Genomic DNA, 26,900 nt, shown 5'->3' on the forward strand with positions numbered 1-26,900 from the left:
TGACATGGTCTGGTTCCGTGCTCTGACTAAGGGGATGGTTTATCATCCCTAGTTTAAGATGTGAGGAGTGACTCAGTGAGTGAGTCAGGCTCCCTGCAGTTGTATTCCTGAGGGATGAGTCCTTAGTCACTTGAAGTGGACGTGGATCAGTTTGAGCAAGAAACTGGCCCAGGTACTGGCAGATATCCTCCTCCTAAGGACTGAAGATAAAGAACCTGCTTGAATCCACATTTATTTACTACATTTCCATACCACCCTATCCATTCAAAGGCTCTGGGCAGATAGTAAAACACGATCTGATTGAGTGTTAGTGATCCAGTCACCAACACTGATGGAGTAAAACACCTTCTACTCAAATGTACTGTGTATGACGTTTCTATTAAACAAAGAAACCACCTGATTCACGTGCTCTACAACAACACATAATTGGAAAACGTAAAGATACTGAAGAAGAAATAGAAGTTATTAACAATAGAGATATGAAATGTGTACATTATAATGTCAAGTTTAAATACCTCATGGAGAAGTTGCACAAGCTGTTTAGAATGATGGACGAGGTGAAAATTGGTCCCCGTGTGAACCAAGACACACCAAGAAACATCATAAATATAAGATAAGAAAAGCCCTGCTGGATCAGGCCAAAGGCCCATCTAGTCCAGCATCTTGTTTCCCACAGTGGCCTACCAGATGCCTCTGTGAAGCCCACAGGCAAGAGGTGAGGGCTTGCTCCCTCTCCTGCTGTTGCTTCCCTGCAGCTGGTATTTAGAGGCATCGTGCCTCTGAGGCTGGAGGTGGCCTATAGCCATCCAGACTAGTAGCCATTGATAGACCTGTCTTCTATGAATTTGTTCAAGCCCCTTTTAAAACCACCCAAGCTGGTGACCATTGCCACATCCCCTGGCAGAGAGTTCTGTAGATTAATTTTGCACCTTCTGAAAATGTACTTCCTTTTGTTGGTCCTAACTTTCCTGGCTATTAGTTTCATAAGATGACCCCTGGTCCTAGTGTTTTGAGAAAGGGAGAAAAATTTCTCTCTCTACTCCATGCATAATTTTATACACCTCTATCATGTCTCCCTATAGTTGCCTCTTTTGCTAACTAAAGAGCCTCAGATGCGGTAGCATTTCCTCATAAGGAAGGTGCTCTAGGCCCCTGATCATATTGGTTGCCCTCTTCTACTCCTTTTCCAGTTCTACAATGTCCTTAAGATATGGTGATCAGAACTGCATGCAGTACTCCAAATGTGGCCGCACCATAGCAGGGCATGATGATAATAGCATTTTCATGCATTTTCAATTATAACTATCCTAATTATCCCTAGTATGGAATTTGCCTTTTTCACAGCTGCCTTGCACTGAACTGACATTTTCAACGAGCTGTCCACCATGACCCCAAGATCTCTTTCCTGGTCAGTCCCTGACAGTTCAGATCCCATCAGTGTGTGTGTGTGTGTGTGAATGTGAATGAAGTTGGGTTTTTTGCCCCAATATGCATCACTTCACGCTTGCTTCCATTGAACCGCATTTCCCATTTTGTTGTCCACTCATCCAGTTTGGAGAGATCCTTTTGGAGCCCCTCACGTCTCTTTTGGATTTCACCACCTTAAATAGTTTAGTGTCACCTGCAAATTTGGCCACTTTGCTGCTTACCCCAACTTCTACATCATTTATGAATAAGTTAAAGAGCACTAGTCCCAATACAGAACCCTGGGGGACCCCACTTCTTTCTTCCCGCCATTTTGAAAACTGTCCATTTATTCCTACCCTCTGTTTCCTGTCCTTTAACCAGTTAACAATCCACACGTGAACCTGCCCCCTTATCCCATGACTGCTAAGTTTACTCAAGAGCCTTTGGTGGGGAACTTTGTCAAAAGCTTTTTGGAAGTCCAGATATACAGTGTCAACCAGATCACCTTTATCCACATGCCTGCTGAAACTCTCAAAGAACTCCAAAAGGCTAGTGAGCCAAGACTTGCCCTTACAGAAGCCAGGCTGGTTCTCCTTCAGCAAGGCCTGTTCTTCTATATGTTTAACAATTGTATTCTTAAGTGTATGCTTTCCATCAATTTACCTGGCACAGATGTTAAGCTGACCCGCCTGTCATTTCCCAGATCCCCCCAGGATCCCTTTTTGAAAATTGGTTTTACATTGGCTGCTTTCCAGTCTTCTGATACAGAGCCTGACTGTATGTAACTTGACCGGCCAAGTTACATATTTTTGCTCAGAAATCAGCAGCTTCACATTTTAGTTTCCTCAGAACTGTTGTGTGGATGCCATCTGTCTCTGGCAATTTGTTAAATTTTAATTTAGATCGTCATCTCTCATCACCTCAGATTGGCCCGATTCCTCCTGTTGATGTTCCCTAGCAGCACCTGGTATCCAGGGGCATGCCTCCTCTGATCCTGATGGAGATATGCAACTATGACGGAGAAATGCAACCAGGCTAGTAGCTATTGATAGCCTTATTATCCTCCATGCATTTGTCTAATTCCATTTTAAACCCATCTAGTTTGGTAGTTTTCACCACATCCAGTGGCAGCAAATTCCATAATCTAACGACACATTGTGTAAAGAAGTCCTTTTTTCTGTCTTGAACCTCCCAGCATTTCGCTTCAACTGATGACCCTGGGCTCTGATATTATGAGAGATGGAGGGCGGGGGGCGGACTTGATCCACGTTGTGCATAATGTTATACACCTCTGTCATCCCTCCCTTACCTGCCTCCCAGTTAAAGCCAAGCTTATGCTCCAGAGATCACTGGTACAGGCAGGAGGTTAAAATGCTTTAAGAGGAGGGTCTTTAAATCCATTTAAAAAGTCATCTGAGTGGGAGCTCAGCAAAGCTCTTTTGGGAGGGTATTCTAAAGCTGTGGGACCATGACCCAAGAAGCCCTGTTCCAGGCCCATCCCCGTGGGCTGCTTGAAAATTGCAGCAACTGGATAAGTTCTGTTAGTTCTAGATGGCAAGCTTTGAATAACTTCTCCTTCCTGTGATGTGTGTTTGGTTTTTTTGCTCTAATTAATGCTATTTTGAGCATATCTTCTGAATTTCCCCCTTTCCCTCCAAATCCCTATATAGTCAGGTTACCTTGGTATGAAATTACTCTGCCCCAGACCATTGCCCTACTTGGTTTGATTCAGTGGGTATGGAGCGATGATCCTCACTTTTCCAACAGATGATAGTCTGTGGGTTTCCTGGATGCAGTGATGAAAAGGGGAAGCCCCTGTTTTCCATCACGTGCCAACTGCTGTTCATATCCAGTGCTGTGTGTGAATGCGCTGTCAAGCGTTCAGTTCTGCCAGGTTTCCCTGGTGCCTTGTCAGGAGGGCATCATCCACAGCGTTGTGCAGTGGGCTGGAAGAGCATCACGTGCGCACCCCTTCACAATGCTTTGTGTGGATGTTGGATGTTCCAGGGGCTGCCACGGGACCTTCACGGCCAGCCCTTTTCCTCCGCAACCACCCAGCCAGCGTGCAGCCACTTTGCACGGGCCTCCTGCTGCAGCGTGAAACCCTTTGCAGGAAGAGGAGCTCTGGCTTGATCTTTATAGGCACAGGACTCTCTCCGGAGCGTGTGTCCCGCCTCGCGGGCTGCTGGCTGCAGTGCTTGCGCCCTCCCCCTCGACATCAGGACCAGCCAGTGTGGGATCTGTGGCTGTGGCCGGGCCAGCCGCTTCTGTCCTCGTGGAGAGCCAGCAGAGCGTCTCCTGCTGCAGGTGGAGCCTCCCTGGATGTCTTTCCCCCAGCGGAGATTTGCTGGCCAAGCGGGGCCAGGCGGGAGACCTGGCAGAGTTCTCTTCATACTGATCCAGCTGGTCTAACGAAAGGAGCCAGTGTTGTCGAAATGGGCACGTGAATCTCTCTGGTTGTGTCCCGAAGGCTGCATGGATTCCAGTGTGAGGGGTCAATTCAGTCTTGTGTTTGTGTCCAGGCTTTCTGTGGAGAGCAGCATGGACTTAAATGTAAATGCCGCCGCCGCCGCCACCCTCCTCCAAGGTAGGCTGTGTGCCACATTTCCCCAAGCATTTTCCTCGACTCTCGACTGCCGATCCATGGAAGTGTCCTCCTGGGTTTGAAAAGATGTCTCCGAGCATAAAAAACTTGGACTGCTTTTCTCCGATGCTGTGCCACTGCAAAGTAGCATGCAGCAACAACGCTGTCTCCTTGATGTTTGGATGTCAGGTGGGTCACTCTGAACGGGGTTTCTGGCAAGCCCTGGGCACTTGGGACTGAGTGAGCAGCGTCTCTGTGTTAACGACGTAATATGTAATACTAGATTTATGCAGTGGGGCTGGATTTGACTGTTTGCCTTTGGCGACAAGTGCTGGGGGCAATCGGCTGATGCTCCCCACTCAGTCGCTGAGGCTGGTGACGCAGGGATCGTGCTGAAGAGCTGTGCAGGGGAAGCACTGTGGGGGTGAGATGGTGTCGGTGTCCGTCTCGCTTGTCCTGTAAGACGTGCTGTTCCTTGAGTCTCAGGCTAGTCTGTCTCAATGGGAGCCTCTGGCCTCCTGACCCTGCGTGGAGGGGAGCAGTTGCCAGGGCAATGCCCCAAGACCTTTTGGGCCCCCTTGGCTAGGCAGCCTTTAGCATCGGTTGCTGGGGGGCCAAAGGGGTTGGGAGACCCCCCAATGCCAGCTGCTGCTTGGCCTCCCAGCTTAAAGCTCTTTTGGAGAAGAAACAACTGAAGCATGACCTGCATTTCCCCTCGGGCAAGTTGACTTGACCTAGCAAGGGTTTCTGAGGATGGCATCTCATCCGAGTCTAGCAGGCAAATGGGAATGATTGGATGGAAGGAAGCAAGCTCTACACAAGGCTCTCCCTTGGAGGAAGCTAAGCAGAAAGACGCCTGCGGAGCTGGTTGATGGATGCTGGCGATGCGGTGGGTTGACAGAGGCCTGTTGAAGGAAGGAGAGGGGCCGCTTCCCAGCTGTCCTTCACACTTGACTCTCGGGAACCGCACTGGGGGTGATACTGAGCGCTGCCCTGCTTGTGGGTCTTGCCCCTTTGCATACAGTCTCGATGGCAAATTCCTGGCTGGCATGCAGCATCTGCATTTGTGGCTCAGGAGGAGCCTGGGTGGCAAGGAGTGCTCCCTGTGCTGGTGGAGAGGAGAGCTGGTCTGGTGGTAGCCAGCATGACTTGTCCTCAAAGCTAAGCAGGGTCTGCCCTGGTTGCATCTGAATGGGAGACCAGAAGTGGGAGCACTGCAAGATATTCCCCTCAGGGGATGAAGCTGCTCTGGGAAGAGCAGAAGGTTTCAAGTCCCCTCCCTGGCAGCAGCATCTCCAAGAGAGGGCCGGGAGAGACTCCTGCCTGCAACCTTGGAGAAGCTGCTGCCAGTCTGTGAAGACCATACTGAGCTCGATAGACCAATGGTCTGACTCGGTATATGGCAGTTTCCTAAGTTCCTGTGAGAGGCGGCCTCTGGAGCAGCTCACCCTCCCTGCAGTGTCAGGGTCCTGGTTCCCTCCAGAGCAGGTAGGTGGCTGGTTGGGCCCAGATTCTCTGTCTGCAGGGCCTCCTGGGTGGCTCTTGGGGGGCCCCACCCAGCTGCACAGAGCTGGGGGGCTCCTGCCGAAGCACGCAGTCTTCAGGTTGCCGCTCTGGCTATAGTGGTCCCAGAGGCAAGAAGCCCCCTCTCCGCTTGTTTTCCTTACTCTCCCCAAACTCACCACGGTGCTCCCATGTCGTACAGTGAAATGTTCTCCAGCATTGCTGGTCATGACTCCTGCTCTCTAAGTGTAACCCGGATCGAAGTGTGGTGCTGAGACTGGTGCCGTCAAGAACAGGGCCTCTCCTGTGGCCATAAGGCAGAGGCCAAGCCCTGCAGTGGCTCCCCTGGGAGGGCCTCCAGCCGGGGCTCGGTGGCAGCGCGCCTCTTCTGCAGGCAGAGGGTCCCGGCTCAGTCCCTGGCAGCGTCTCCTGGGCAGGCTGGGAAAGACCCGCCTGGAACCCGCCTGGAGAGCCGCTGCCAGTCGGGCCCATGGGTGGACTCCGGGGCTAGAAGGCAGGTGTGTCTTCGGCCATCGCCCGAGCAGTCGGCTCCTCCTCAGAACTGCGTGTCCTGGCACCTGGCCTGTCTCCATCTTTCCCCCTCCCCAGGCTCGGGATCGCCTTATGATTGACACAGCATCTCTCTCTCTGGGCAAGCCAAGGTTTTGAGGTTCGGCTTCCTTCGTTGGCTGCTTAAAAACAATGGTCAGGGCACTCCCCTGCTGCCACCGCTGCCGCCACCCCCCCCCCCTTAGAGCCTGGCACCAGCAGCTGTTCCCCGCGGGCCAGTGTGAGCTTCCTGGGCTGCACGCTTCTCCAGAGCCGGCTAAAAGGTGGCGCCTCTCAGGTGGCGTTGCTGTCCTCTGCTGGTGCCCCCCCCACCCCCCCCGGCCCGTGCTTGGGATGGGTTGCATTGGGTCTCAGGTGCTGCCTGTCTTCTGCCGGGGAAAGAGGCTGGGCTGCCAACGGCCGTCTCCGCATCGGGTTAAAGCAGACACAGGGAGGTTGCGGAGGGTGCTGGTCATGTTCTGCTGGTGCAGAGCTGCCCTGAGTCCTCCTCCGGGCAGAGGGGCTTCTGCTTGCGTTCTTCTCTGGCTTTGCAAAAGGGCAGTGTGCAGTCTTTTTGTGCAGCGGGGCGTGCAGATCTGGGGCAGGCTCTCTGTTTGCCTTTCCCCCCGTTGCTCTTCTAGGTATCTTCTGAGTGACGTTTCCTTTATGCTGAGTGCAGGTTCTGTGGGTGGGATTTGAGCTGCGGGTTCCCTCTGGGTTTGCCCATTGGATGCAGTCATGCATGGCTCCATGTTGTAAAGCTGGCATTGTTGCTGAACATTTATTCCTGCAAGTGGAAACCAGGCCTAGAGGGAGAGAATCTGGAAAGGGGCACGCAGCAGCATCTGTAAATGAAAGGCGTCTGTGGGGCCCTGTGATGCTGGGAGGGAGAGCGGAGGGGCGCCCCCCCTTCCTTCCTCTGCCCTCCTTCACTTTGCTTTTGAAGGGGGTGGCAGGCAGGGAGGGCGGGCTCAGCTCCAGGCCCCCGATGCTCCACGGTTTGCCATGTGGGGAGAGGCTGGCTTCTTTCCCCAGGCAGAGCAGCAGGGGCTTGGTCTGGCTCGATGGGACGGAGGCTTGTGGGCCACCTTAGTCTTGTCGCCTCTTTCGCAGGATGCTGTCAGGGCTGGGCCTGGCTGAGGATTCCTGTCCCTGGAGCTGTACGGAGGAGAGAGGACTTGCCCTTCTGGGGAGTGTGTGGGGCTTTCAGAGGCCTGGCCTGAGCAAAGACAGCGGTTTCCCCAAGCCTTGGTTGCTGAATACTGGTCAGCCTGATCCCCTGCCCCGACCCCCGTGTAGCCCTCCCTGTGGGCCATTCACATTTTCCTTCAGAGGAGGGTCCTGCTCCTAGGCAGGGCCAATCAAGAGCTTTGGCTTACGTCAGGAGGGAGGGGCAATCCCCGGAGGCTCCAGTTCTTCGCCCTGTCTCGCTCCAGCAGGGCTGTTCTTTTCTTGCTCCTCCATTATCTGCTGTCTTCCCTCCTTTCTCGGCAATAGCGGACAGGTTATTGCAAGGGGGTAAAAAGGGGAAGTCATTCGATTTTTTAAAAACCTCGTCACGGCTCCCTATACCCTCAGTGGTGATGGAGTCTCATCGCGGCGAGAGGGAGGTCTCTCCCTCCCTCTCAGAGGATTCCATTGCACACTCCGTGTGCCAAGCCGAGTGGGCTGCGGCTTCTACTCCCGCGCCCGTTACTCGGTCCCAGGGGTCGGTTAAGACCACCAAACGGGCTAAGAAGCGCAACAAACCTTCTTCTGGGACCCGTCTGGCAGAAGGCAGGTCCCCGCCTCATTCGCCCGCTCGAGGAGTTCTTCCCCAAGATGGCGGGGACGACTCCCTGGCTCCTGTCCTGCTCCGCAAATCGGGGATAGAGGGGACTGTGGCAGGTGAGCCCGAGGACGTTTCGGAGGGGATGTCGGGGCTGGGGGATCCCATCTCCGCTCCTCCCGCCAAGCGCCCCTGCGCCACTATCGTGGCTGCCGATGCCGCTCCTGATCGGGGAGAAGCCCTGGCAGAGGAGCAAGAGGACATCCCGCCGCAATTTGTGGCTCTTTTGAGGAGGGTGTTGTCCGAGGAGCTTCAAAAGCTCCCCTTGCTGCTCCCGCCTGTTGCGGCTCAGCGCCCGGCTCCCACACAGCCGTTTGCAGCCCCAGGTCCATTTCCCGCCCAGCCACTTCCCACCAGAACTCCGGCGACCATTTTGGTCATGGCTCCTGGCGCACCAGGGTCTATTCCGACCGCTGGCCCAGCCGCGCCCTTCCCAGACAGCGGACCCCCCTCACTGTCCCCTTGCCGCCCGGTTCCCTGTCTGCCTGCCGCGGCCGCCCGGTCCCTCGTGAGATGCCTGTGCCCTTGGAGGCTTCAGAATCTGACAGGGAGGAGGGGGAGCTCTCAGGAGATGATGAGGAACCGTCCTCCTCTCATTACTCCAATTACCGTCTGTTTGCTCAGGCGGATTACCCGGTCCTGGTTCGCAAAGTAAGAAAAACCCTTCGTTTGGCGGGGTGGTGGTTCAGCCACCACCTGCAGACACTGAAGGAGATCCCATGGTGCTTCCTTCACTGAATCCCCAGGAGGTTAATGTTCCCTGTCCCCAACCATCTTTAGACATTTTTCAGGCTGAATGGGACAAGCCTATTGAGGGCAAGGGGCCCCCTCCCGCTGTGAGGCGCATGTATAATTCGAACAGTACCCTCATGAGTAGGCTTAAGGTGCCATTGGTTGACGCTGAGGTGGCCACCCTAGTGACGGGGGCGGTGCTCCCTAAGGAAGAGGAGGATGCCCTAAAGAACGTGGAGGACAAGAGGTGCGATGCTGCTCTGCGCAGGTCGCATGAGGCGAACGCTCTTTCCATTAGAGCATCAACCGCCAATTCCATCTTCGCTAGGGCTGCAGTTTTGTGGGTACAGGAACTCACCCCCATGGTTCCACCCGAACTCCCTAACCTTTGGCAGGGCCTTAATAAATTGGGAAAAGCTGTCAGGTTTATGGCAGACTCATCCCTGGATGCCGCTCAGTTGTCTGCCAGGGCCCTGGCTTCTGACGTCACAGTGAGATGCCACTTGTGGCTTAAAAATGGGAAAGTGGACCAAAAGTCACGGGCCAACCTCGCCAATGCCGCATTCAAAGGGGGCAAGCTCTTCGGTGAAGCCCTGGAGCCCGTCTTGGTTCAGACCAAAGACAATAAGAAAGCCATGCCTTCCACGGCTCTATCCCAGCGTCAGGACCGTAGGGGTTTCTCTTCGCCTACGCCTGGCTTCAAGGGTTACAAGCCTTCCTTCCGCTTCAGGCACAACAGGCCCGATAGGTCCAACTGGCATAGGAATCAGGCCTCCTTTCGAGATAATTCCTTTCGGAAGCCCCAGCAGTCTGGCCAACCTTCCAAGCCAGGTTTCAAGCGAAACCAGGCCCAGTGACTCCCCTCTAGGTCCCCTCCCTCGGGCTCACGATCCCCACACAGTGGGGGGCAGGTTGGGGGACTTTGTGCACGCATGGGCACAGACCTGTTCCGATGCCTGGATATTACAAACAATCTCTTCAGGGTACTCTCTGGAGTTTGCAGCGCAGCCTCCAGATCGCTTTCTCCCCTCCCCACGGTCTCACAAGGAATCCAAGCTCCGCCTGATGAAGGAAGCCATTCGCCACTTACAGGTCATTTGGGCAATCGAGGCCGTTCCCTCAGGGGAACAAGGGAAAGGGGTATATTCCATCCTATTTCTAGTTCCCAAGAAAAACGGGGAGTGGAGGGTGATTCTGGATCTCAAGTTCGTGAACGGGTTCCTTCGGAGGAGGGGTTTTCACATGGAAACCCTCCACTCTATCCTGATGGCCCTCCTAGCTTCCTAGCTTCGATGGATTTGAAGGAGGCCTACCTTCATGTGCCCATTCACGAACCGGACCAACGCTTCCTCAGGTTCTCTTATTGTGCCCAGCACTTCCAGTATCGGGCTCTTCCCTTCGGTCTCTCGACTGCGCCTCGGGTGTTCACCAAAATCATGGTGGCACTCATGGCACACTTGAGGACCAGGGGCGTCCATCTTTACCCGTATTTGGACAATCTTTTGATCAGGTCCCCCTCCCTTTCCAGGGGTCTCAGGGACGTCCAGCTAACCCTCTCGGTTCTGGAGTCACACGGTTTCATTGTCAACAGACCCAAGAGTTCCCTGTTCCCTCGGACCAGGGTTCGTCATTTGGGCGCGGAGATAGCTACAGTCCAGGGGACCGTCTGCTTGACTTCGGAACGCAGGTTGCTTTGATTGCAGCCTGCGAGGCCTTGATGGCTCGCCCCCGGTCCGACATCCTGTCTCTGTCCCAGTTGCAGGGCCGCACATTGTACCGTGGAGTCGGTTTCACTCTCGTCCACTCCAGTGGTTCCTCCTCAGGTATCAGGACCAGGTGATGGACCGGTCCAGGCACCGGTCACCCTTCCGCCCCGGGTGGTCCGGTCCCTCCAATGGTGGGTGTCTCCAGCCACGTCAAAAGGAGTCACATTTCTTCCGGTGGAGCGGGTCCAGGTGACCACAGATGCCAGCCTGTGGCACAGGGCCTCTGGTCCGAAACCGAGCGCACCAAGTCTATCAACTGGCTGGAGCTGCGGGCAATCTGCCTGGCGCTGTCGGAATTCCTTCCTGTAGTCAGACAACGTACAGACAACGCCACAGCCAAGGCCCACGTCGTTTGGCAGGGCGGGTTGAGGTCCAAGGCCCTGATGCACGAGGCCTCCCTCCTTCTGACATGGGCGGAATTACACCTGCTTTCCCTAACTGCGGATCACTTCAGCGAAGGGATGAACGTAGTGGTGGACTGGCTGAGCCGTTCACAGATAGACCCAGCAGAGTGGTCGCTGGACCCTCTGGCCTTCCAGCAAATAGTTCTAAGATTCGGTCAGCCAGTCATGGACGTGTTCGCAAGCCCGGAAAATGCCAAGGTGGAGCGTTACTTGTCCAGGTATCACTCTCCCGGTGCGGAGGGCGTGGATGCCGTCCTTTCCGTGGCCTCGGGGGCTGGTTTATGCCTTCCCGCCGTTCGTGATAATCCCTCAGACCATTTGAAGGGCCCGGATGTTGGGAGCAGAGATTGTTCTTGTGGCTCCGCACTGGCCACGCAGGCCCTGGATCTCTGACCTGGTGGAGATGCCCATCGCTCCGCCTCTTCCACTGGGGTCTCATTGTCAACTTCTTTGTCAGGGCCCAGTATTTCACCCGGATCCGGAGTGGCTCAATCTCTTCACGTGGAGGTTGAGCGGGACGCATGAACAGTTTGTGGTTATCCAACCTCAGTTCAGGACACAATCTTGGCTTCCAGGTGGCCGTCCACGGTCAGAGTCTATCAGTCGACCTGGAAGACCTTCACGAGATGGTGCAGTGCTCAGGGAGTGTTGCCTAGGTCTGCCTCTGTGAACCTTGTGTTGAGTTTCCTTCAGGACGGCCTGGATAAAGGGCTTCGCCCCAGTACGCTGCGCCGTCAGGTTTTTGCCATATCTTCGGTTCTACCGTTAGAGGGAACTTTGTTGGCTCAGCATCCTCTTGTGCAGAGGTTCCTCAGGGGCGCTTCGATAATCAATCCTCCCACTGTTCATAGGTTCCCGACCTGGGATCTTACGTTGGTGCTAAGGGCCCTTACCAAAGCCCCGTTCGAACCGCTGCAGACCGTTCCCTTGTGGTTGCTTTCCTTTAAGGTTTTGTTTCTGGTTGCTATCACGTCCGCCAGGAGGGTCTCCGATTTACGCGCCTTGTCTGTGTGCAAAGAACTATGTTTAGTCTATCCGGACTATGTCCTGTTGCGTACAGACCCTTCCTTCCTTCCGAAAGTGAACTCGGAGTTTCACAGAGCTCAGGAAATCATGCTACCATCATTCTGCCCAAATCCTTCTTCGCCCAAGGAACGTGAATGGCACAAGTTGGATGTGCGTAGGGCAATAAAGATTTACTTGAGACGCACTAAGTCCTTTCGGGTCTCAGATTCCCTTTTCGTTTCGTTTAGGGATAGCTCGTTGGGGAAGCAGGTTTCTACCTCTACCTTGTCACGCTGGATTTGCCAGTGCATTAGATTGGCCTACGCTGGTTCAGCTACCCCGGCCTCAGAAGGGATTACAGCACTTTCCACTAGAAGCGCGGCTTCTACTGCTGCGTTTTCCACCTTGGCTCCCCTGGTTGATATTTGTCGCGCTGCCACATGGGCCTCTCTTTCCACCTTTGTGAGGCATTATAAAATTCATGATTGGACCTCGGCAGACGCGGCCTTTGGGAGAAGGGTTTTGCAGCAGGTGGTTTCTTCTTGAGCCAGACCTCACAGCTCCCACCCAGTATCTCAGGGGCTATGGTAGGTCCCATCCTTGCTGCAGATACAATCCTCCTCTGAAGGAAAATGAAGCGTTGGCACTTACCTGAAAGGTCATTTTCTTCAGAGGTATGGGTTGTATCCGCACCCACCCGCTTGTTCGTCTGGGCTGTCTATCCTGCTGTCCTGAAATCCGGCACCCCATCTGTCTCCTATATTCCTGTGGGGTGGTTTTGCTCTGGGGGTGGTTGGCCTGCTTGCAGGGTGTTAGTCCGGGTTCTTCCTCTCAGATTCTGGCCTTGCTGAGCTTTCTGCTGTTTGTTCATTGCCTGGCATCTGTGTTCCTGCTGGGCTCTGTTTGCACTTTAACTTTAACTTTACCTTTAACCTTAACTTTGACTTTGTTGTTCTGGAGCAGTGTTTAGAGCTGGCTATGAACTGGAGCCTCAGGGGATTGCCCCTCCCTCCTGACGTAAGCCAAAGCTCTTGATTGGCCCTGTCTAGGAGCAGGAGGTCGAGACAACCCATCCTAGCTGCGGATACAACCTATACCTCTGAAGAAAATGACCTTTCAGGTAAGTGCCAACGCTTCATTTTCACCAGCCCCTCCGCTTGCAACCCTGGCCAACGGCCCTGGTTCATCCTGAGCATGGCAGGGTGGTGGCGGCCCCTTTCTCCTTGGACCAGGCACTGGGTGGAACTGGGGCTGGCTTGGTTTGGGAGGGGTCACTTAAGTTGTGAGCTTTTCTTCTCCGTGATCCATGACGAGGCTTTGGCCAAGAGCGCCCCCAGGCCTGCTGGTGGTGCTCCGTTTATGGAAAGCTGACCCATGGATGACTTGAGTGTTCTGGCAGATGCAGACCAGGAAGCCCTGCAACGCATGGACTCACCCTGATCTGGGGTCCTCTGGGGATGGGCCCTGAGCCTCACTCGGCTTCTCTTGCCTGTGCTGGCAGGGGGCGCGTTGCCTCCCGGCCCTTCTCCCTGGGCCACTGGTGCCTTGATCCTGCAGGGGCCTTCTGGGGTCCCTCTCCTTTCCCACTCCTCCATTGACTGGCAGTTCTCCTGCTTCAGCAGAGATCCAGCTTCCTCCGCCTGGCTGTTCCTCGGCTGCCCTCTTGTGCGTCTCGCTCCCTAGTGGCCCTGGTGGCGCAGTGGTAAAACTGCCGCCCTGTAACCAGAAGGTTACAAGTTCGATCCTGACCAGGGGCTCAAGGTTGACTCAGCCTTCCATCCTTCCGCGGTATATAAATGTAAGTGCTATTGCTATTGTGCAGAGACCTCTCTTTGGTGAGTTTTTCCTTCAGAGCAGGAGGCAGGCAGCAACTCTGCTGGTGTGGAAGAATTGCTCTCCCCAGTCTTGGCGTGTTGGAAGGTGGTAGAGTTGAAGGAACAGAGATCACAGGCAGGAATAGAGAGCCCCTGGTGGCGCAGTGGTAAAACCGCCGCCCTGTAACCAGAAGGTCACAAGTTCGATCCTGACCAGGGGCTCAAGGTTGACGCAGCCTTCCATCCTTCCAAGGTCGGTAAAATGAGTACCCAGAATGTTGGGGGGCAATATGCTAAAATCATTGTAAACCGCTTAGAGAGCTCCGGCTATAGAGCGGCATATAAATGTAAGTGCTATTGCTATTGCTATTGCTAGTGCTGGCTCACAACCAGGAGGTGAAGGCTGGGCCCCTCTCCTGCTGTTGCTCCCCTGCAGCTGGTATTCAGAGGCATCCTGCCCTTGAGCCTGGAGGTAGCCTATGGCCATCAAGGCTAGTAGTCACCGAGAGACTTGGCCTCCATGGATTTATCTAGATTGTGCCGTTGAGTCGATGTAGACTCCTGGCTTCCACAGGGCCATGTGGTTTTCTTGGCTGAATGCAGGAGGGGTTGACCATTGCCTTCCTCCCGCTCAGTAGGAGATGATGCTTTTGCCGTTGTCACTGAAGTGAGCCTCGTTGCTGACCGATAGAGGTGACTGCAAGTATTTATTTACTAGGCACAGTCTGGGAAGCACACCGGCAGGGCTCCAAACTGACCGCCTCTTGCTCCCAAGGCCAGCTGCTTCCCCTCTGTGCCACTGCAGCTGTTGCATTTCTCTAAGCCCCTCTTAAAGCCTTCCAGGCTGGTGGAGTCCTCATTGGGCCGTGTGAAACAGTACTTCCTTTGGCCAGCCCTGCATTTCTTGTTGGTGGTCCTGTTGTCCTCCACACTGTGGGTGTCTGCTCCTGCGCAGACTGGGAACCTTCTACAGCGATCAGTTTTGGGGGTAGTAGCCCCACCACCTTGGCGACACACGCACAGCCCCTCACAGATGACCTCTCTCAATCGTCTCCTGACCTCCGCGATAGCAACTTTGGGAGACCTTCTGCTGCAGTTCATGTGAAGAGGGCTGTCAAAAACCAAACCAACCTCTGACCCTTTCTCTTTAATTTAGTTTTTTGTTTATTCTCTCTCTGTCCTCATTTTTCAGTCATTTTCATTTTATGTCTCTGTTTAACTCACACACATCCCTCCCCACTGAAGGTTTTTCTCTCCAGAGATCCTGAGTCAGTTTACGGCTGCTCGAGTCTCTTAGAGCTGCCTTACTTGCTCTGTTAAACGCCCCCTTCCAGACAGGCACGAGAAGTGCTTAGTGTGCCTTGCAGAGTCCCGCCAAAGTGACCTCTGCGCTCTTTGCTGGGGCTTTACAAGACAGGCCCAATGCAAATGCCCTTCCTGCCTCCGCGCCCCGCCTCTCTTGGAGGGGCAGGTGCCGCCAACACCAGAGGCTTCCTGCTTGGGGCTTAAGCCTGCTAAACAAGGGAAGCTGGTGGGCTAGGCTGGGGGGGCCAAGAAGCAGCACAAAAAGCAACACCCTGCCCCAGCTAAGGCAAACAGCAGTATTAGTGGCAACCTCACCTAGACTTGCGAGTGAGGCGGACTCCAAGAAGGAGCACCAGGAGCCCGAGATGGGTCCTTCTTAGTGGAGGCCAATGCTGACTGGGAACCTGATACAGAAGGCTCCCAGCCATCAGATGGGGAACCCTCCTCTCCCTATGAAGATGACGGCTGGGACAGGCATGGTCAGAGTAAGCATCCCAGCGGGGTTGGAGATGGGAGAGGGAGAGCGAGAGGTCTTTTGGCTCACTTGGAGCCTCCCCAAAACATTACACTTATGACTTCCGTCCGTTCCAGGCAAATTGATGGAAAGCATCCTCAAGGATAAAATTGTAAAGCACCTAGAAGAACAAGCCCTGCTGGGAGTGAACCAGCATGGCTTCCGCAAAGGTAAATCTTGCCTCGCCAACCTTTTGGACTTCTTTGAGAGTGTCAACGAGTGTGTGGATCAAGGTGATCCAGTTGACATAGTCTACCTGGACTTCCAAAAAGCTTTTGACAAAGTTCCTCATCAAAGACTCCTGAGGAAACTTAGCTGTCATGGGATAAAGGGACAAGTACATGTGTGGATTGCTAACTGGTTGAAAGACAGGAAACAGAGGGTAGGTATAAATGGAGAGTTTTCACAATGGAGGGAAGTAAGAAGTGGGGTCCCCCAGGGATCTGTACTGGGACCGGTGCTTTTTAATTGATTCATAAATGATCTAGAAGTACATGTAAGGAGTGAGGTGGCCAGGTTTGCAGATGATACCAAACTCTTTCGGGTAGTGAAATCCAAACTGGATTGTGAAGAGCTCCAAAAGGATCTCTCCAAACTGGGGGAGTGGGCGACAAAATGGCAAATGCAGTTCAATGTTAGCAAGTGTAAAGTGATGCACATTGGGACGAAAAACCCCAACTTCAAGTATATGCTGATGGGATCTGAGCTGTCGGTGACGGACCAGGAGAGGGATCTTGGGGTCATGGTGGACAGCTCATTGAATGTGTCGACTCAGTGTGTGGCAGCTGTGAAAAAGGCCAATTCCATGCTAGGGATCATTAGAAAGGGGACTGAAAATAAAACGGCTAACATTATAATGCCCTTATACAAAACTATGGTGCGACCACACTTGGAGTACTGTGTACAATTCTGGTCACCACATCTTAAAAAGGACATTGTTGAACTGGAGAAGGTACAGAAGAGGGCAACCAAGATGATCAGGGGCCTAGAGCACCTTTCTTATGAGGCAAGGCTACAACACCTGGGGCTTTTTAGTTTAGAAAAAAGACGACTGTGGGGAGACATGATAGAGGTCTATAAAATCATGCATGGTGTGGAGAAAGTGGAGAGAGAAAAATTCTTTTCCCTCTCACACAACACTAGAACCAGGGGTCACTCCATGAAATTGATTGCCAGGAGGTCAAGGACCAACAAACGGAAGTACTTTTTCACACAACGCGTGATCCACTTGTGGAACTCTCTGCCACAGGACGTGGTGACAGCCAACAACCTGGATGGCTTTAAGAGGGGTTTGGATATCTTCATGGAGGAGAGGTCTATCAATGGCTACTAGTTGGAGGGCTATAGGCCACCTCCAGCCTCAAAGGCAGGAGGCCTCTGAGTACCAGCTGCAGGGGAGTAATGGCAGGAGTGAGGGCACACCCTCAACTCCTGTCTGTGGCTTCCAGCGGCATCTGGTGGGCCACTGTGCCAAACAGGATGCTGGACTAGATGGGCATTCTTGGGCCTGATCCAGCAGGGCTGTTCTTAAGTTCTTATGACAGCCACAGACCACATTATGAATATATGTGGGTAGAATCCAGGTCTGCTGTATATCATCATGGGCACAGTTATTGGGGACCTGAAAAGAGGGACAGGGCTTACCACTACAGTTGTATCCCAAGGTGCCATGGGTCCACGTCCAGCTGGGAGGGAGAGCTGGTCTTGTGGCAGCAGGTGTGGGTTGTCCTCTTTGCTGGGCAGGGTCCACCCTAGTTTGCATGTGGATGGGAGACTACATGTGTGAATATAACACTTTCATTCGCGCTTTCCTTCCTTTAACAGGGAAAATAAGGTACCCAAACCTGAGACAAAAAAGACAGCAAGGATTAATACGAAGAAAGCCAGCCAGCCACAAAGCACTGGAATGCCACCACAACCAGTCAAGGCTGTGCCAGATACAAAGGCTGATGCCCTTATGTGGCTTTTATCTGCCTCAGACTCTGAGGATGATGCCGTGTCCTCTGTAAATAAGGACCCAGACCAATCCCCAGCTGATCTTTTGGACGCAGATAAGAACTGGTTGCCTCCTGAGGATGATAGACCATGCTCTGAACAAGTCCAGTGTATGGTGTCAGCCTTGGGCTTAGAGATGCAGCAGCTGAAACAGGAGACAGCAGGATCCCATGTTTGGCCTTATTCAGTCTGCTTCTGCAGCATCACTATCATTACTGCTTTTGCTCACTGTTACAGAGATAGTGAAAGTGGCTTGGACTAAACCATCATCTAGCCATCCAACTTCAAAGAGATTAGAGAACCAAAGCGATGTGTCCTATCTCTTTTTGCATCCCAAACCTAACTCAATAGTTGGGTTGTGTCTTCTCAGCTTCCACCCTTTTCAGGAACACATTGCACCCAATCTACCCCTGTCCTACAACAGGAAGTTTGATCCCTTCTCAAGAAAGGCGCCTTTCAACCAGGGTGCACCAACAAAGTCAGGGGATTTTACTCAAGGTACTCTGTGATCCCGAAATGAGATGGAGGCCTGAGGCCCATTCTAGAGCTTCACGGCCTCAACAGTTTTATTGGTTCCTGTTGGTTCCGTATAACCATTCTCACCCAAATCTTGTTGTTCAGTCATTGAAAGTTCATCTTGCTGCAGTTGCGGTCCACACTCCCCATGTTCATATTTTCTTGCTTCACCCTGTTAGAAGAATGTTGAAAGGGCTGCTCCGCTTGTATCCTCCAGCTCCAAGATTAGCCCCCCATGGGATCCCAGGCTGGTTCTCTCTATGCTCATGCACAAACCATGGGAGCCGATGGCTACATGACTGCTGAAGTACCTGGCCATTAAAAACACCATTCCTCTTAGCAATGACCTCCGCCCTTCAAGTATCAGAGCTCAGGGCTGACCCCTGATTTCATATCCTTCCAACAGGATAAGGTCCTACTCAGGCTGGACATTTGATACTTACCTAAAGTGGTATCTCAATACCATGAGTGGGGGAGAAAAATAAATGAATAAATACAAATGGTTTCTCAGGACATCTGTGTCCCAGTTTCCTTTCCCTTGCCGTCTTCAGATGAAGATGGCGCTTGGCATACCCTGGATGTGAAACAGGCGGTGTCCTTTTATCTTCATTGCACTCGACCATTCGGCCAGTCCACCTCCGTGTTCGTCTACTATGCTGGGAGAAACCAAGGAAAACAAGTCTCCTGCCAGAGATTCTCTGCCTGGATCATGTCTGCCATCAAACAGGCCTACAGACGTGCTAAGAAGCCACTGCCACTCTCTATTAGGATGCATTCTGCAAGGGCACTGGCAACTTGTACAGCTTACGTCCTGGAATGGACCCTTGTCCTTTGTTCGGCATTATGCTTTGGACACCAGGTCACGAGCCCATTCCCAGTTTGGAGCGGCAATCCTCGATTCAGTCCTCCAGTAGATGCCTGCTTCTCCCGCCTTCCTGGTGAGTTGCTTGCTAATCTCCACAGTGTGGAGGACAATGGACCACTAAGAAGAAAGTCTGGTTGCTTACCTGTGACTGTCGTTCTTGTAGTGGTCTGTTGTCCTTGACACGACCCTCCCTCCTCCCTGTTGTAGTGGTCACTTACCTGTTATGAAAGACCAGATATGATCAGGGACTGAGGGAGAAGATCTGTGAGGGGCTATGTGTGTGACACCTAGGGGACAAGCTACTGCCAAAAAGCTTATAGCTTGCAGCTCTAGAAAGTTCCAAGGTCCTGTCTACGTGGGTGTAGACATCCCAAGTGTGAAGGACAATGGACCACTACAAGAACTACTGTTACAGGTAAGCAACCTGACTTTCCTAGCTGTCAGTTTCATGAGATGAAATACTATAGTCTTATCTTGGAGGGATACGGTGTTGACAGTGACTTCTTCCATTCTTCTGACATTCTTTCAAATGCTTGAAAACGGCCAGCATGTCCCGCGACTGCCGAGGTGTACTGAGCTCCTTCCATCAGCCAAACGGAGCAAGGGGCCAGCGGATGGAGCTAGCCCGCGAGGCCTACGCAACCAAAATGCAACCAGCCCACCCAGCGTTCCCTTGGGGAGAGGTGATGGGCCAGGAACACCGTTCCCTGCAGCACCGTGTCATTGGTCCTCAGCCTGAACCACGTGATTGTCTGGGGTGCATGGGTTCTGTGACTGAAAGGCTGATTACAGGTGGAGTCACATTCACCCCCGCCACGAAAGAGCACCTTTGGGTGAATAAAGACATAAGAATATAAGAACAGCCCTGCTGTGTCAGGCACAAGGAAGCCCATCCAGTCCAGCATCCTGTTTCACACAGTAACCCACCAGAGGCCACTGGAAGCCACAGGCAGGAGTTGAGGGCATGCCCTCTCTCCTGCTGTGACTCCCCTGCAACTGGTACTCAGAGGCATCCTGCCTTTGAGGCTGGGGGTGGCCTATAGCCCTCCATTTAGTAGCCGATGATAGACCTCTCCTCCATGAAGTCATCCAAACCCCTCTTAAAGCCATCCAGGTTGTTGGCTGCCACCACAACTTGTGGCAGAGAATTCCACAAGTTGATTATGCATTGTGTGAAAAAGTACTTCCGTTGGTTGGTCCTAGATTTCCTGGCAATCAGTTTCATGGGATGACCCCTGGTTCTAGTGTTATGGGAGAGGGAGAAGAATTTCTTTTCTCCACACCATGCATGATTTTATAGACCTCTATCATGTCTCCCCGCAGTCCTCTTCTTTCTAAACTAAAAAGCCCCAGATGTTGTAGCCTTGCCTCCTAAGGAAGGTGCTCCAGGCCCCTGATCATCTTGGTTGCCCTCTTCTGCACCTTTTCCAGTTCTACAATGACCTTTTTTGTGTGCTGGTCTGAGACTGTAACAATAAAAGACATGAGACTGTAATGTCCTTTTTTAGATGTGGTGACCAGAATTATATGCAGAACTCCAGGTATGGCTGCACCATGATTTTGTATAAGGGCATTATAGCATTAGCCGTTTTATTTTCAATCCACTTCCTAATGATCCCTAGCCAGTGTGGGTAGTGGTTAGAGTGCTGGGACTAGGACCGGGGAGACCCGAGTTCAAATCCCCATTCAGCCATGATACTAGCTGGGTGACTCTGGGCCAGTCACTTCTCTCTCAGCCTAACCTACTTCACAGGGTTGTTGTGAAAGAGAAACTCAAGTATGAAGTACACCGCTCTGGGCTCCTTGGAGGAAGAGCGGGATATAAATGTTAAAAAATAAAATAACAAATAAAAAGCACGGAACTGGCCTTTTTCACAGCTGCTGCACGTTGAGTCGACACTTTCAACGAACTGTCCACCACGACCCAAAGATCCCTTTCCTGGTCCGTCACTGAAAGCTCAGATCCCATCAGCGTATACTTGAAGTTGGCGTTCTTTGTCCCAGTGTGCATCACCTTACAGTTGCTAATACTGAACCGCTTTGTTGCCCACTCCCCCAGTTTGGAGAGATCTTTTTGGAGCTCCTCACAATCCGTTTGGGATTTCACTACCCGAAGGAGTTTTGTGTCATCTGCAAATTTGGCCACCTCGCTGCTTACCCCTGCTTCTAGATCATTGATGAATCAATTAAAAAGCACCGGTCCCAGTACAGATCCCTGGGGGACCCCACTTCTTACTTCCCTCCATTGTGAAAACTCTCCATTTATCCCTACCCTCTGATTCCTGTCTTTCAACCAGTTAGCAATCCACACATGTACTTGTCCCCTTATCTCATGACTGCTAAGTTTCCTCAGGAGTCTTTGATGAGGAATTTTGTCGAAAGCTTTTGTTGAAAGACATACATGTTGAGTGTGGTGTGAAGTTTTGCTATTGGCATTGCTGCCACTCAACTCGCACACATAGTTCGTTTCCGGGGGCCATCTCTGGAAGAACAGTTCCACACGTTTTCTGCCCAGTTCAGTCTGAATTGGGGGTGGGGGGGGGGAATTGACTCCAGTGCGACCTTGGACCCCTTTTGGTTTGTGCCGGTGGCAGCTCCTCTCTTCCCAGAGGAGGAGCTCAGAGAAGTTTTGCGAAGGCCTCAAGAATGTTTGTTTGTCAAAGGAGAGCCCACCGGATGCCCCACCAGGAGAGGGGCAGGTGGAGGGCGGAGGCTCCTCTTGAGCATGGGCAGCCTCTCGCCCAGCCGGCCCTTGGCTTGCTCTTGCCTAGGCCAGTGCGGGGGTCGGGTGCACCTGCTGTGACTGCCCTCCGGACACGAAGCCCACCCTCTCCTCCTCCTCCCTCCTGCAGAATGTTTTGGGCAGGGGGCAGGACACAGAGGGGAAACGGAAGGCACATTCTCACCAGCAGAGCTTTTACATGCACACTGCAGCCTGACTCTAACAGCTTTGCTAGTGAATACACTCAAAATCCTGAAAGTCTTTATTTACAACAACAAATATTTATATACTGCTTTTCAACAGAAGTTTCTAAAGTGGTTTACACAGAGAAATAATAAATAAATAAATAAGATAAGATGGTACCCTGCCGCCAAAGGCGGCATCACCATCCGCCATCTAAAAAGAAATATAAAATAGACCCCAGCAACAGCCACTGGAGGTACCGTGCTGGGGCTGGAGAGGGCCACTTACTCTCCCCCTGCTAAGTGAAGAGAATCGCCCTGTGAAAAAGCTGCCTCTTTGCCCAGGTCGCGGGGTTTGCTCTGTTTCACATGACGGTAAATGGGCAAGTGTCAGGTATCAGGGCGGGAAAACAACATTCCAGTTGACATGGTGAGCTGTCTGGCCGGACAGAGTGTGTCTCGCTTGCCTTGCTGCGTTGGCTTCCCAAAGTACAGCCCTCTTTTTCTTGGGCCAGAGCCGGGGGTGGGGGCATCTGGCCGAGCAAGGAGGTGGGAGTCTCACCAATGAAGGGGCTGCAGAAGGAGCCCCTGAGCACCCGGGGAGCCTCCTTGGGATAGGAGCCATTGCCCCACTCAGCCTCCAGGCAGTTCTTTCTGGGGCCTTGGACACCAACTGAAGGGAAACTCCCAGCAGAGAGAAGGCCAGGCCAGGCCGAGGCTGCTGAGGTTTTACACCCTGCTGTGTCGGAGAGCCGACAGGAACTGGGCAGTATCTGGTTCGGCAAACATTATCCCTTCTGTGAGGGTTTAAATGTGACCGATAATCCAGAAGGGGGCAGAGTAGGACAAAGAGCTGCTGGAAGGTGAGGGTAGCCCAGGCCTGCCCAACATTGCATCTGCTCAGTGCAGCCCAGCGGAGCTGTTTTGTGGGGCAAAAACATTGCTCCACACATCCCCCCAGGTAATGGGGGGTCAGTTTGCTTGCAGATAAAGTCACTTGTATCCATGCTGACCTGGACTCCAGAGTTTTGGCAGTTCCGGCAGACATGCCTCTGGTACCATCTGGTCCCGTTGTGTTGGATTCTTTTCGGTTGGTGCAGCCTGAGGATGTGGACAAGCTCCTGGGCAGTGTGTGGGCGACTTCATGCGCTCTTGACCCTTGCCCTTCATGGCTAATAAAAGCTGCCAGGGAGGGGACAGGCAGATGGCTGGAGGTGATCATTAATGCTTCGTTACGGGAGGGCAGGATGCCATCGTGCCTCAAGGAGGCAATGGTAAGACCATTATTAAAAAAGCCCTCCCTTGATCCCTCCAACCTGGACAACTATAGACCTGTGTCTAACCTCCCCTTCTTGGGCAAGGTGATGGAGCGTGTGGTGGCGTCCCAGCTGCAGAGGGTCTTGGATGATACGGATTATCTGGACCCTTTTCAATCTGGCTTCCGCCCCGGATATGGGACTGAGATTTCCTTGGTTGCTCTAGTGGATGACCTACGCTGGGAACTAGACAGTGGGGGAGTGCGTCCCTGTTGGTTCTGTTGGACCTCTCGGCGGCATTCGATACCATCGACCATGGTATCCTTCTGGGCCGCCTCTCGAGTATGGGACTCGGAGGCACTGCGTTGCGGTGGTTCCGGTCCTTTCTTGGGGGGAGGGTCCAGAAGGTGGTGCTGGGGGACTACTGCTCGGATCCGTGACCATTGGCCTGTGGGGTCGGTCTTGTCCCCCATGCTGTTTAACATCTACATGAAGCCGCTGGGAGAAGTCATCCGGGGACTTGGACTGAGCTGTCAGCAATATGCAGATGACACTCAGCTCCATCTCTACTTGTCACCTGATCCTAGGGAGGCGGTGGATGTCCTGAATTGGGGGCTGGAGGCTGTGATGGGTTGGATGTGGGCTAATAAACTGAAATTGAATCTGGACAAGACGGAGGTACTGTTGGTCAGTAGGAGAGCCAATCGGGATGAGGAGATTTTACCAGTTCTGGATGGGGTTACACTCCCCTTGAAGGAGCAAGTACGCAGCTTGGGGGTATTACTGGACCCGGCTCTGCTTTTGGAAGCTCAGGTGGAGGTGGTGGCCAGGGGTGCCTTTGCACGGCTTCAGCTGGTGCGCCAGCTGCGTCCCTTTCTCGAGAAAGCAGATCTGGCCACGGTTACTCATGCCTTAGTCACGTCACGGCTGGATTACTGTAACGTGCTCTATGTGGGGCTGCCCTTGAAGAATATCCAGTAACTGCAGCTAGTGCAAAATGCGGCAGCTAGAGTTTTATCTGGAGCTGCCCGGTGGGAACACATCACCCCCATTTTGAAAGAGCTGCACTGGCTACCAGTTTGTTTCCAGGTCCAATTCAAGGTGCTGGTTTTGACCTTTAAAGCCCTTAACGGTTTGGACCCGGGATACCTGAGGGACCGCCTGCTCCCAAGGGTTGCTGCCCGCTCAACGAGGTCATCTGAGGGGGCTCTGCTCCGGGTGCTGACATGAGGGAGGCTCGGCTGTCATGCACGTGGGACAGGGCCTTCTCTGTGGCTGCCCCCAGACTCTGGGATGCTTTCCCGGTGGCTATTCGCTCCTCAGTCTCCATCGCAGCTTTTAGAAAAAGTGTAAAATCTTGGCTTTTTACCCAGGCTTTTATTTGATTCTCTGCTGCTGCTCTTTGTACTCTGTATTGCTTTTATGCTTTTGTTTTAAATTTTTAATCAGATTTGTTTTATATTTTTAGCTTAATATTTTAATTGTGTCTTTTCTACAATCTTGTTTTTAAATTTGGCTGTAAACCGCCTTGGGATTGTTTTAATGAAAGGCGGTATATAAATTTAACAATAAATAAAGCAATAAGAAATAAAATAAACTTCACCTCCAGCTGTTTTTGGACTACAACTCCCTTAATCCCCAGCCGCAATGGTCAATAGCCAGGAATTATGGGAGTTGTAGGCCAGCATCTGCAGGAAGTCTGAAGTGGAGCAGCCCTGTGATAGCTGGTCAGAAAGAGCGAAGACTGGGAGGGAAGAAGGGGGAGAGGGAGGGGGACCAGGAAAGGGGCTTATGTGCCAGTGACACAAGTGTCCCAGCCAAGGTGGGTCGACTGACATGCTTGGTTGCAAACAAAGATCTAGATATAGTGGGCACAGCAGAAACTTGGAGGAACATTGTGTGGCAGCTGTGAAAAAGGCCACTTCCATGCTAGGGGTCCTTAGGAAGGGGATTGGAAATAAAACAGCTAATATTATAATGCCCTTATACAAGACGATGGTGCGGTCACACCTGGAGTACTGCATACAATGCTGGTCACCCCATCTCAAAAAGGACATTGTTGAACTGGAAAAGGTGCAGAAGAGGGGCAACCCAGATGATCAAGGGCCCGGAGCACCTTCCTTAGGAGGCTAGGCGAAAGCATCTGCGGTATTTCAGCTCAGGAAAAAGGTGACTAAGGGGAGACATGATAAATGCTTATAAAATATGCATGGTGTGGAGAGAGAGAAATTTCCCTCCCTCTCTCACAACTCTAAAACCAGAGGTCATTCTATGAAATTGATTGCCAAGAAATTTAGGAAAAGTTGGGATGCGCAAAATGTTTCAATGTTGATGTTTCGATCTTGAAACAAAACATCCTTTAAATAAATGGCCTGTTTCGAGCTCGGAACAAAAGCCCATTTTGACTTGAAACATTTTGATGTTTCAAGCCCCATTTTGAAGGCCTGTTTTCCCCTTGCTGATTGGTTTTCTGGCAGTGGCTTCCAATTGGCTTGCAATACGGGGGTTTGGGGAAAAGATTAAAAATGGGCTTGAAATCGCCGGCTGGTCCATTTCTTTTGTGGGTTTGGGTGGTAGGTAGCACCCATTATGCCCTACCACCCAACCCACTTGGGTGTCTGGGGTTCTTGCTTATCTGGCAGCTGAGAGTGTTTTCCCCCAGGGGTCCTTACCTGTGGAAGTCAACCAGGGGGCTACCAGGAGAAAGCCCCTTTGCAGCTCCCTTCCCTGGCCCCTGAGAAAGGCTGTCCTGCTTCCCTCGGCTTTGGGTGGTGGATTTGTTGCTGGACATTTGTGGAGTTGATGTGGTCCCTGAGTTGGTCTGTCCTCTCTGTGCTGTCCTGGATCTTGTTGTTCCTTTTAATCCTGCTGCTACTTTGGATTTTGCATTGGTCTTTTATTGTGCTTTATTGCCTTGAGTTGAGGAAGGTGGCACAGAGGAGCTTTCTACGCCAGGAGCTGGGTGGGGCTGCCTCTAAGAGCAACCTTTGCCTCACAGCATGGTGGGATGTGAAGGTTTCGCATCCTGTGATGGGGCTGCCACTGCTCTCGTAGGGCTTGTATCTGTTTCCAGACGGGGGTGCCTTTTTCTTTGGTGAGTGGCAGGAGGCAGTTCAGGCCCGTTGTGTAAGATCTGTCTCTCTGGACTCTTGCAGAAGTATCGCTCTCAGGATGACGACGAGGACGAGGACAATGACAACGACGTTCCTCCTCCTTCAGCAGAGCACAGCTCTCCCCAGATTCCCAGTGAGGGGGTGACTCCAGAGCTGGTTCATGTGTCTGAGAAGAACCTCTCACAAATTGAGAATATCCATGGATTTGTTTCCCACGCTCATATTTCTCCAATCAAGGTAGGGGAATACTTCAGTCCTTTCCAAACACCTCTGCACGTGGTGTCAGATTTTGAGTGTGGGTTTTTGCTAGAAGAAAACCATTCAAAATGAGTGATCCTAAAGCATTTTTTATTTCTGATTTGTGGGTGGTCATAACAATCTGAAGTTCATACGGTATTTGCCGCTTGCTCATTTCCTACTTCTGTGAAACAAGAGAAATTGGGTACTTCAGTTGGAGAAGTCTAGCATTTGATTAACGCTGAATGAAATGACTGCATTTTTAAGTGGCACAGCAGGGAAATGCTTGACTAACAAGCAGAAGGTTGCCGGTTCGAATCTCTGCTGGTACTATATCAGGCAGCAGCAATATAGGAAGATGCTGAAAGGCATCAGCTCATACTGTGCAGGAGGAGGCAATTGTAAACCCCTCCTGTATTCTACCAAAGAAAACTAGGGCTCATAAAGGGCGGAATGTGGCTTATGCAAGCTTTGTAGTCTTTCTTTGTGGTGCATTCACACCAGTGACTAATGAAATGTTCATCATGTTGTCTGTGAAATTCTAGGCCTGCTTCCAATTCTCTTGGGCATTTCCCCTTTCTAGGACTCTGAGTCAGCTGAATT

The 26,900-nt window shown here is 52.2% G+C and overlaps 1 protein-coding gene across 11 annotated transcripts in view; it reads left to right on the plus strand.

The window, feature by feature from the left end:
• DLG1 (discs large MAGUK scaffold protein 1) overlaps positions 1-26,900 on the plus strand; it is a 190,919-nt gene that overhangs the window by 32,981 nt on the left and 131,038 nt on the right. For 10 of the 11 annotated variants that reach the window (XR_008318320.1, XM_053304405.1, XM_053304408.1 and 7 more), the window contains exon 4: positions 26,103-26,297. The exons of the other annotated variant lie outside the window; for it this stretch is intronic. Coding sequence is in view for 9 of the 10 variants with exons in the window: in XM_053304405.1 (XP_053160380.1) it covers positions 26,103-26,297 (195 nt within the window). In the remaining variant the exon portion in view is untranslated. The remainder of the gene's footprint in view (positions 1-26,102; positions 26,298-26,900) is intronic. 11 annotated transcript variants of the gene reach the window in all.

The sequence above is a fragment of the Hemicordylus capensis genome, chromosome 3 (assembly GCF_027244095.1).
Source record: "Hemicordylus capensis ecotype Gifberg chromosome 3, rHemCap1.1.pri, whole genome shotgun sequence".
NCBI classification, from domain to species: domain Eukaryota; kingdom Metazoa; phylum Chordata; class Lepidosauria; order Squamata; family Cordylidae; genus Hemicordylus; species Hemicordylus capensis.